This window comes from Leucopleurus acutus, assembly GCF_964270905.1.
Source record: "Leucopleurus acutus genome assembly, chromosome: X".
Lineage (NCBI taxonomy): Eukaryota > Metazoa > Chordata > Mammalia > Artiodactyla > Delphinidae > Leucopleurus > Leucopleurus acutus.
Window position 1 is genome coordinate 73,973,334 of NC_139148.1, and position 12,378 is coordinate 73,985,711.

Below are 12,378 nucleotides of genomic sequence, written 5' to 3' on the forward strand. Positions count from 1 at the left end.
TGCCTATGTACAGCCCTTGTATTTTTATGTTAAGTGCATATTAGGGTTTACCAATTGTCATATTCTATTTAGAGTCCTTGGTTGTTTCAGGTTTACCTACTAGAAGAGGAATATGAAGAGTTTATAGACTGTTTTCCTTATTAAGATTCAAAACCACAATTTCACGTTACTATGTTTACTTTTCTATTAGACTATAAAATACTAATTAAGGAAATAGATTTTTATTTTAAAAGCTTAATGCAATAAGAACACTGTGATCTATTGTGTTGGGGGAGGTGACAGCAAACAGTTATTTGCTGCATGAGATCTTTGATATTCACCCCCAAGACAATGAGAAAATTCTGAAACAACTTTTATTCCAGAAAAAACATTCTAAGGATGGCACTGCATTTATCTTCAATATCATTCTCATACAGTAGACATATGGAGAAACTGAGGCCCAGAAGTTAAACAATTTGCTTAATATCATCGGTGGCATAGCTAGGACTAAATTAGGTCCATAGACAATTAGGCTAGTGCTCCAGATACTCGACTAGACAGAATTTCCAAATACCAATGAGCCTATTCAAATCTTTCCACTTCTTCAGTATTGAGCCTTCCTAGTATGTTCAGGATTCACATACAAATATCACTACTAACATTTAAAAGAAAAAATCACTGAGTAATGAACTCATGACTTGTTTATAAAAGTGTCTACTTTAATATTAGCATTTTCAATACTCAAGATAGAAAACAAAACAAATCTCTATTTCAAGCATAGGCTCCTGCCTGGATCATGACACTTTAGTTTTTATCAGCTATATTTATGTATGCTTTTATCATTTGTGTCACGATGCTCATACCCATAAAGAAAATATAACTCAAATAATCAAAGGAAATATGTAAGCAGATTTTGAAGATGTGGTTTTCAAACAAAGATCCAAAGTGGCAAGCAAAAGCTGTCCTAATACCATAGAATTATTAACAATGCATAGGATCACTTTCATAAACATAGCTATATTTCTGGGAATCAATCCATTTATAATTTTTATCTGCTAATCCCACAGGTTTGGTATCTTAAAGCAGGCAAGTCAATGTGCTTTACAAGTGTTTTGTGGTCTTGGAATGTCCTTTTTAAGGAAAATTCCCTTTTGGATTTCTATCATCTGTTTCTCTTGGTAATTCTGCATGTCAACTGGCTGCTGCTTTGTAACATTTTTTAAACCTTTCTTCCATCAAGAGGACTCTGAGGCTAGGAGGATTTTCCAAAATGTGCTATTCAGTTTGGTGTATACTCATTATTCAGAGGGCTCCTCTGGATTTCTCAGATTTGTGCTTTCCCTGGGAGTCTCTGAGTTGGCCTCTGGTATAGCACTGGATTCTGAAGCCTCTGGTTGTAAACTGTCTCCATCAAGGATAATGTCTTCAGGATTTGGTGGGGGTGGACAGAAGTCTTCGTTGGGGCAGATTTGTTGGAAAAGTGCTTCAGCCTGGTCAGGGAAGAAAGGGCACAAGAGTTTTTGAACATTAACGTAAAATGTATGTGCCTTTCTGGAACTATCAAAACAATGAAGTATCACCCTTAAAATTTTCTTTAAGTTATAGAACTTTACACAGCACACATGAGCTTCTAAAAACTGCTTTCAGAACTCCATGACTTTTCTCCCTCTAATTTATACATTCATTCAGGCCCACCCTTCAAGTATATCAGTACTTGCTAAGACTCTATGAAGTGCTCAGATAGTTGAGATTTTAAGGTCGTTCATTCTACATGTCAACAGAAATACAATTTCCCTTAATATCCTTTATATAATTTCCTAATAGAGCCTGTCTGTGATATTTGTACAGTCTAATTTAGCATATACTAAGTTTAACAAGTCATTGTTCAAATAAAGAAAATTCTTCATTGTTTGCTCTACTATTTGCTTTTCTAATTTTCCTCTCCCTGTGCTTTGAGGAATATAACACAGTGTCCAAGACAATGGACACTGAATAGATAACCATGCCCAAATGCTGGCTCTGCCACTTAGCAGCAATGTGATCTGGGGAATGCTTACTCAGCTTCTGAGCCTTGCTCTCCTTGCCTATAGAATGGCAGAGAGTAAAGTAAGCCTCTCTATTTGGTAACTGTAATCATTGCTATTAATAATAACATAAATTAAAATGTTGAGATTTAAGCTGAGCTTAGTCTGGCAGGGTAAGAGAATAATAAAGTAAATGTGATCTTAATTAACAACAACAAATACACACACATACAAGAAAGTAAATGTGGCAAGTAGCACTGTTATTCTATTCTAAACATATTCCTGCTATTATTTAGATGAATACAGTTCTTTGTTAGATAAGGGTCCCTGAAAGGCTAGGGAGCTTGCACTCTAGCCTACCGGTAAAAGAACGTCATTAACGGGTTTTAAACATACGCTTGTTTTGCTTTAAAGGTTACAATGTCTGTCTGTACCACTTCAACCCTTCTTCCCAAAGTACACGCAAAGTCATCCATTAGGTCAGGAGTTGACAACTATGGCCCACATGTCAGATCCAGTCTGCTGCCTGTTTTCATAAGTAAAGCTTTACTGGAACACAGTTACTCTCATTCATTTATCTATGGTCTACGGCTGCTTTTGCACTGCAATGGTGGAGTTGAGTAGTTGCAAAATACATTATATGGGCTGCAAAATCGAAACTATTTGCCATTTGGCCATCTATAGCTTGTAAACTCCTACATCAGGTGAATAAAACCAGTATCTTTGGGATAGGGTGAAGGGTTGGTTAAGCAGAAACTTTTGAGCTTTGATGTCGAGTTGAAAGAAGGGACAGGGAGAGAAAAATAGCTTCTTTCCTTCTTAAGTATAGTTCAAAGTTATATTTTTAGACATGCCATTTTATTATGGATATTTTGAAATTAAATATTTGAGATGCCTGCTTTGCTTCCATCCTGGGGTCTTACCATATACATCTTTGCTGGAGACATTTAGTCCCTAGAAGCAGGACTGAGGTCAGACAGAGCCTCTACCTCACACTTTAGTTCCTCTAATGGTCACTGTGTCTGTTATCTCTACTTTGACGGCCTATAGAAGTTCTCCTTCTCCTTTACTCTCTGCATGCAATCAGTCAGCAAATCCTATCAATTTTATCTCTTAGTTCTTGACTCCACCTGTTCCTCCACTAGAGACATAGCCCAGACATGCCCCATCTTTCCCCTGGACAACTGCAACATCTCAGAACTGGACTGGTCACTTTGCCTCTAGGGTTCCCCTGTGTAATCCATCTTTATGCTGCCCTTAGAAGGGTCAGTGGAAAATGAAATTCTGTTTATGCCTTTTTTTGGCTTAAAACTCTTCTAACAGGATAAAAATCCAAGATACTTATAGCAAACAACATCCTTCAGGCCTATCTTCTCTGGTATCATCATCTTCTTCTTCATCCCATCTCTGCCTCTCAGGCCTTTTGCTCCACTGTTACCTGTTTATTGGTACTTTCTTAAACATACCATGATGTTTACACCCTGGGCTGGTGCAAATGCTATCAATTTGATTGTCTATCACTTGGATGAAGAATTGCTACTCATCTTTTATATTCTTCCCTGTAAGGTTCTCTGACTCCTAGATACAACTCATGGCTCCTCTATATTACTTTTATACTTTCGATATCATTCTCTTATTGCATATACCACACTGCAATGTCATTTGTTTACACGTTTTTCTCCTTTACCAGACAGTGATTCATCCAGGAATAACGACTGGGTTTTAGTTAACTCTGAATCTTTAGTGCCAGGCATGGAGTAGAATCTCTCTTTCTCTCTCTCTTTTTATATATATATTTTAATATATTTATATATATAATATATATATTATATATATGGAAGAACTTTAGAAACCATATATTATACAAATGTTGAATATAAATATTGTAACAATTATTATGATTACTATTATTATTACTGTTCCTCTTACTTCTACTCCAATTCCTCTGTATCTCACACCTTGTCTCCCTTTTGCCACCTCCCTGTAGGATAGATTTTCTCCTGAACTCCAGTCCCTGTGGCTAGATCCCACTTGACCTGTTTTTGTATATCCCTGTCATGAACAATGTGTGTCCTAAGACTGCCAAACAATTGCAGGTTGCCACCCTGCTTTTATTTGTGTTCTACCTGCTTGTGGAAATCCCACCTTCAGCTCACTGCCATTGGCCCTCTCTGATGCCAATTTCCTAAAGCCAGACTCCAGCCTTTCCCAAGTCTCTCCTCTTTCCAACTGCTGGAACCTTTTAGGGTCAACTGCCACTTTCTGGAAGGTCTATCTAGTGCTTCTTGGTGAACTTCATTTCATTTGCCAACTAAGCCCCAGTTCTGAGAGTTGTCACCAAGAGGTTGGTTCAGAGTACTTAATTGTCAACTTTTAACCTTCCTTGCTGTTTTAAAGCCAGAAGTTAGCTTAGGTAAAGACTTTCATGTGGTTAAAATAATTAAAAAGGGCTAATTATATTGTGAATTAGTTTCCTTATATTGGGAAGTACAGAGAGGACACGTTGAGTTATTTAGATATTCCTGTTTCTTTAACATACATCCACACAAAACAAACAAATATTTTGTCAATCTAGCAGTTTAATGTATTTAGGATGTATCTGCATTAACGAGTTGAAAGTAGCATAGTATACTAGATGAGTGTACAAGCACTGGAATCCAACAGACTTGAGGTTAAACCTTGGATAAAAAATTTAACAGCTATGTGATCTCTGGAAAAGTTATTTAGCCCCTTTGGCGCTTAGTTTCCTCATCTGTAAAATGGGGATGTCACAGATACTTACCTCATAGGGTTGTTGTGAGAACCAAATACAATAATATATATGAGATGATTAGGACAATGCCTGGCATGTAGAAAATGCTCAATGAATGGAAGCTTCAGAAGATATGACGCCTAAAATTGCCCTCTCCCTCAATGGCTTGAGAAAGTGAATGCTACTGCACTATGTGAGCAACTTGACAGTTCCTATGACCTATAAAGCTGGTCTTCAACTTACAAATTATGAACCAAAAGTCATAAGCAAGTTGCTGATCTGTCCATATAAACAACATTCTACATGCTGGTTAGACTGCCAGCCCAGTCCACATCAGCCAATATAACCCATTTCATACCTTAAGTATAATACAGAGTACAGTACTATTTAACTATTCTTATTCTCAAGGCAGTGGCAGCTCCTAGGCAATGGGGGTTCCTGAAGAAGGAGGGAGCTATCACTGGCTTGGGAGTATAGACAAGTAGGGACTATAGACCAGTCTGTTCATCAGTATCTGTGGGTAAATGAAACACTCCCTGTATTAAGAAAAGAAATATCTATGTCAGGTTCAGAAAAAAACTGGAGTAACACAAACTACAAAAACTAGCAAGTCACAGAAAGATTCACATAATAGGGAATGTCTTGGTATGCTCCTGCACACAACTTTAACTTGTGAGTAATAAACAGATCAGATTACTTTATATTTTTAATATGTCTTCAAATCATAAATAGCTTCATATGAACACAGAGAGACAGGTCTATGTTATTCAACATCTATACATTTACAAATAAGAAGAGCAGATGCAAACTTGCCAACTAGCAAAATGAAGCATTTTATTTCAAAAAAAAAAAAGAGAAAGAAAGAAAAATGATATCTGCAGGTACTTATGTTTCCTACACAGGCAAAGCTTAGGTGATGTTCTGAGGGCTTTTAGAGACAATTTGGAAGACAGAGTCATCAGTTAGTGCTTGGGATGAACACAGCATGACATACTGGAATTAGAACAGAGTTTATCTGAACAAACTGGCTATTTTTATTTTTTATTATTATTATTTTTTGTGGTACGCGGGCCTCTCACTGCTGTGGTCTCTCCCGTTGCGGAGCACAGGCTCCGGACGCGCAGGCTCAGCGGCCATGGCTCACAGGCCCAGCCGCTCCGCGGCATGTGGGATCCTCCCGGACCGGGGCACGAACCCATGTCCCCTGCATCGGCAGGCGGACTCTCAACCACTGTGCCACCAGGGAAGCCCTATCTGAATAAACTGGCTATTTTTAAATGTTATTATTGATGCCCTTTAAAGTAGGCATTATAATATTTCTCCCAAAACTGATGTGAGGTTAAAAGCTGTATAACAAATATAAACCTACTTATAATTAACAGTATATAATAATTAGCACCCAAACTAGTATTACTGTTTTCTTCTGTGAAAACACTGCACTCAAGTCCATCTTCTTGGGAATCAATATCTCATGATAAAATTATCCTTTAATTTTAATCTTTTAGCTTGCAGTTTAGATCACATTAGCACTTCTATATTAAGTCCTTATTTAAGGCCTTCCATTTTGGTTAAAAAAAACCATTAAAGTTCACTCAGGAATAAAGTTACCTGGCTGATAACTTGCTGGTAATTTCTTCTTGGAAAAAAATGGACCATCAAAGCAAAAATGACTTGGCCATTTTAAGCCATAAATGTAGATATTGAACCATCCTGAGTTCCTATTAAACTAACAGAATAAATGATGGATGAGAGATGTGACTTCCTATTTTTGTTTGTTATCACTGACTAAATATGATTATCCTGGATCACCACTAGACTCTGAAGATAAGAAACAAAGAATCTGGTAAAAAACTGTAAATGTATAGGTCATAGCCTTGCTGCTATGCCTAAAAATTAAAGGCTCAAAAAGGCCATCTGCTCCTATAAGATCCCTACCACTAGTGGGAATGAAACTTCCATCTGTGGTCTTAGAACAACGTTAAATTATCCATTTATTGTTTCAATAAACAGATGCGTCAACTACATTGGTGAAAAGTTTAGACTTATACCTTAAAAAATGGTATTTTCTGCTCTACTCTTCCTGTCAAGTGCAGAAAAGTGTGTTTGTACATGCATATGAATTTTCAGCTTAGTAGACTCATAATTCACTTTTGGCATTTTGTGTCACCTGCCCTGTACCTATTGATAGCCCTGCCCAAGAATGCTGTCACAAAATTCCACCTTGATTTAACATACTCCTCAGCAGCTATTATAGTAGCTTTGGGACACCAGCTTGTGTCAAAACATTAAAGGAATCATGTTAATTGTGAAAAACTATATGTTCTTTTCCATGGTAAGGATGTGCCTTAAAAATGTGCCATTTTAAAAATACATTTTGTATGCCTTACTAGTTACACTCCTTTGGAAATGACTCAAGTTTACAGAGGAAAAAGTTTTTATTTCAAAATACAATGATAGGCCACCATTTAAATTAGAAGCAATGTTTCTTTAGAATACTGGCATTATAAATTCATTTTTCTGAATATGTATTTCTAACATCTTCTATCTTTATTCCCACAATGGAACTCATAAACAGTCTCTTGTAGTTCATCATTATATTCAAGAACGTGAAAATATTTGATATTAAAGTGGCTTTGTTGTTCACCGAGAAAAAGTTTAGGGGCAAATTGCAGAGATGGTATTAAATGAGAGAGATGCTTTTTAAGTTTCTTTTCCCACCTCCTAGAGGAAAAAACAATTCACTTTCCCTACCACACCAACTTCCTAACATAAAACCAAGAAACACCAACAGCCTTACCTGTTTGACTGCATTATCATTTCCTAAAGCACAGTCTGGGCCAGAGCAGACATAAACGTTGGATGGTAAATCATTATAAGAGTTCCTGCTGACGTCTGAAGAATCTCTCATATTGAAGTAAAGAGCCCACAGAAGTCTTGGCTTTTCAACTTCTTCATTTTCTAAATGTAGATATAAATTTTACTTACATCTAAAGCACAACATGCCTCTCAATTACTACAACATGTAGCCAATTGCTAACAAAGCTACCACTATATATTGTAGTAAATCAGAGCTTTGTATGTAAACTATAGTAAATCTGTATCCACACACTCTAATACATGTGTATGATATTTCAAGCAATGATGGCTTTTCAACCTAAGACAAGTTAGATTTTAAAAATTATTTTGATTATTAGTAAGTTACTTAGATTTAACTCCCATCATGTTCCCTTGGATTTCTCTTATTTCTCATCACCAGTATGAAAGCACTTATGATCATATTCATCTTTAAATTATGCCAATGAAGTGAGAAGTTAACATAAATTTATTTTCTTATGTTTCACATGGATAAACCAACTTAAAAAATTATAAAGTAAGTCAATGCTATATACAGGATTATGAGATGACCAGAATAGAGAAATCTATAAAGACAGGAAGTAGGGGAATTCCCTGGCGGTCCAGTGGTTAGGACTCAGTGCTTTCACTGCCGAGGCCCAGGTTCAATCCTTGGTTGGGGAACTAAGATCCCACAAACTGCGTGGCATGCCCGCCCCACCCCACTCAAAAAAAGACAGGAAGTAGATTAGGGTTACCTAGGGCTGTGGGGGAATTGAGGGTAAGTGCAGGTTAATGGCTAATGGGTATGGGGTATGGGTTTCTTTTTGGAGTGATGGAAATATTCTAAAATTGACTGTGGTGATGTTTGAACAATACATTAAAAAACATTGGATTTTATACTTTAAATGGGTGAATTGTATGGTATGTGACTCTCAATAAAGCTGTTATTAAAAAATAGTATATACAGGATTAAAAATTGGATATCCTAACTCACTAACACTCTGTCCTACTAGATTACAAAAGTAATGCCAACCAACCAACAAATAACAAAAATATGATTATGAGACTGTAAGCTGTTTTCAGTGCACATTCTCTCATTTACAGCAAGCATCTATTATGTGTTAGGCATCAGGCTAGGAGCTGGGGATACAAAGATGAAGTAGACTTAGTCCTTATTCTCTTGCTCTTTCATGTTCCCTAATACAGAGCCTAGCACATAACAGATGCTCAATGAATAATTTCTGAACCAATTTTAATTCTGCTTTCAGGTATAATCAAAGCATGATGTGCTTATTAAAAGATCCAGCCCTCTTAATCTCAATACCTAAAGCCTAATCCTTGCTATCTTAATAATTATTTCTATGCCTTTCTTCTTTAGAAATGTTATAATTACATTTTCTTTGGTTGAAAACAGAAAATATTGCTGTTAATATATTTATTGACTACAGTGTTTTCTTAGCCTGAATCTGAAGAAAAATTCAAATTCTGTACAATGATAATAAAGGACGTGCATGACGATTACCCAAGACCATAAGGCACCTTGTGAATCATAAAGAAAATTCTAAAGGTATAATTATCTAGTTAATTAACTCTTATTGGTAGATTTATAATCAGTGTAGAAAAGTTAGCTAATTGCATTCTTCAGTTAAAAAGAATGTCCCATTCCCCAATTCAGGACAAATAGGTTTTTTATTATACTTAATTTAAAATATCTCCACTACAACAATACCAAATATGTTCTCTTTCTAGCTCATCCTGAATAATCCATAATTATTAATGTGATAGGATGAAGAAACTCTGGATGAAGTGATCCTTTAAGATGCCCCTTTCTAATGCTAAGATCTATGAGTCTAAGGTATCACTAACTTCATGTAAAGCACAAAATAGGTGGCAAAACCTACTTACTTACAAAATAAAGGAACATAAGGGACTCATATTTCACAGCTAAAACCATATGGCTCTTAGTAAATTTATTGGTGAGCTTAGTTTCAGTAAATCTTACAGGAAGATGGTTAAACATACTGCCTATCACTTATGAAACCAGACTCTAGGAGCATTGCAGAAAAGTGAGCTAAGGTCTGGTAGTCCTTTAATATTGCTCATTCCATTTCTAAGCATATACTAAGAGAGCTTATCTTATATTTTATGAAAGTTCCAGCTCAGAGGAGGGCTTTCACTCAATAAAAGTTGGGGGAAATGAATAATTCAATTATAGGAAAGAAATTTCATAGAGGTTGAAGTTTTGAAAAGAAACCGAGAGGAAGATGAAAAGTTGACATAGGCTGAAGATAAATGCTCTAGACACAAGGGAGTTATCGGGCTTTGACCTTAAAACCCTCAAAGAAACAAGTAATTGCTTCATCTTTCTTTGAGGCCAGCTGGAAGGCAGAGAGATAGCTGGAAAAATAACATGCAATTGTGCAGTGCAAAATTGTCAAAAAATTATTAAAGCTGTCGAGGTTTGGTTAGGAATACATCACTTGGTCAGACATAGAATTGGTTTTCTGTAATAGCTCATTTCATTCAATTAGATTGTGCAAAGGACTAAACAAGTAACAGGTAATTTAGAATAAAATCTTGGGCAAATTAAACTGGGGCAAGTATAGAATAAAGCAGGCTGAAGAAAATCAGCAGTGGCACACCAAATAAAAGCAACAAATAGTCTATAGCTGCATGCCATGTTTAGGGAGAGAGTGAACTATTTTAGCAACATAGCACAGTAGCACAAGACCAAGAGAGTAGGAAGACTGCCACAGCTATGACCTAGACTGGACACAACAAATACAAAAAGGAATTAAGATAAGGTATTTTACTTCTCAGCTCAGTAAAAACACCCTCACCAGCCACCTATTTCAAAATGACACCTATAAGGGGAATTCCTGCATTTAGGCAGTGCTGATTTTTTGAGATAGGAACTGAATGAGATAGAATGAGATAATGCCACATGCTGTGCCCAGTGGAGGGAAGAAGAGAAAGAAGATGGTGCAGTGATGCTATTACACTGCAGACATTTGAAGATATTGTACTAATGAAATTCTTGCTTCAATTTGTATGGAAAAATCTCAATTTCCTGCGTAAAATAAGAAATCACTTAGGAAAGTTCTACTTGTGCTTTGAAGGATATTATGGAATCTGGAAGAATTAATGCACATATGAATGGTGAGCAATCATCTCATTTTCTCACCTGCAGAATCAGGTTTATTAAGCATAAAGTATCTGAAATTTCCTTGGACTGTGAAGTAGGGAAGAGTTTAGAGATCTCTGATGCTCTTAAAGGAGGCTGGGAAGTAGGGCTCTTAGAAGTATTAGTACAACTGCTTCTTAAGACAGAGCATATGTCACGAGCTCCAGCTGATACCTTAAACATGAACAAGTAAGAAAGAGAGGGAATAGAAGGAATACCTTCACAAGGTTATTGGATTCCTCAGATACAAAGGCAAAGAAGTACTGTGTTTGAGAAGAGAACATTATCTTTTAATACTATAAATGAACTTCATTGCAAAGTGACTAGGCTGACTTTCACAAAAGCTCAGGAAGCACAGCACTACACAGAACATATAAGTCGAATAAAAAGAAAATAAGCTTAAATGTTATTCTTCTGGCACACATTTTAAAACAAAATATTTATAAAGCTTTAAATCATAAGTTTTCATATCATTGTCAAATAATTAAAACATAATAGTAAAAGCCATCAATCTGTGAAAATAGGGGCTTTTGCTACAGAGAAGAATGTGCTTTAATGTATTAAAAGTTCATATTACTCATAAAGTTCCTTCTTCCTCATTTAGGCAGGAAAATGAATTGAGTTCTCTTCTCCAGGTGACTTTGCCTCTTTGACCTGCCATGGCCCAGTGCTCACTTTATCTGGTGATTCATTTTCAATAACTCCAACAGTATTTGTTCTGACATTTTAATTAAAATATGACCACTACCTCATCCTGATGATAAAAAGGCCTATGTGTCAGTGAAAACTGGCTTTTCAGTGCCTCAGTGCACCTGAGGACCCCTCTGAGCACATAGTTCTTACTAAAGAATTTCACTCAGGTTCTAAACAATACATCATTTCAAAATAGGATCACATTAACCATTAAGATTAATGTTTAAAAATCTAAAATGGCTAGAGGATGCTAAGTAATGAATATGTAATTTACCCATCTTGATTTTTTAAAAAAGAAAATGCATTTAAAAAGTGAAGAGCAATGATACAATATTCAAATTTAGTATATTATTTGGGACCACCACACAATGAAATTACAACCAAAAATTATGAAAAAATTCAGAAATAAAGAAGGAATTCTGAGTTTTTATAAGCAAGGTAACTAAAGCCAAAGACAAAACTATTATTCCATTTTACATTTAGGAATATTATTGTGTATTGTAACTCTGCAATCAAATTTTTAACAATACATTTATATGAGACTTTCCAATGGAAAAAAAAAGTAAATATGAAGCAAATTAAATTCCAAACTAAAGTGAAGTAAATTTTCAGACTGCAGAATTTGATTCAAGCAGCCCAGAAAGAAATTAATTATACCGATATTAGCTCCTGAGAATGGAGCAGTTTGTTTTCCTATGTAAATGTAAATGCTCCTTTATGCACTATCTTGCAAAGAAAACAAACAAGACACACAGAAGATGAGCTAAAAGGAAATACAATAGGTAGGGGTAAATAAATGGTTGCCTGAACAAACATAACATCCAAAGAAAATGAAGATATATGAATTAATGAACTGGCCAGGATTCAAGTGGACATCCAAATCCTATAATGAAAATCACCGTCACTTCATA

At 35.8% G+C, this 12,378-nt stretch overlaps 1 protein-coding gene across 1 annotated transcript in view; it reads right to left on the reverse strand.

The window, feature by feature from the left end:
- Positions 1 to 305: 305 nt before the first annotated feature.
- Positions 306 to 12,378, reverse strand: part of CHM (CHM Rab escort protein) — a 195,883-nt gene continuing 183,810 nt past the window's right edge. The window contains exons 14-15 of the mRNA XM_082864245.1: positions 7,553 to 7,713; positions 306 to 1,469 (exon numbers count right to left, since the gene is read on the reverse strand). Coding sequence (XP_082720371.1) covers positions 1,278 to 1,469; positions 7,553 to 7,713 — 353 coding nt within the window. The 3' untranslated portion in view covers positions 306 to 1,277. The remainder of the gene's footprint in view (positions 1,470 to 7,552; positions 7,714 to 12,378) is intronic.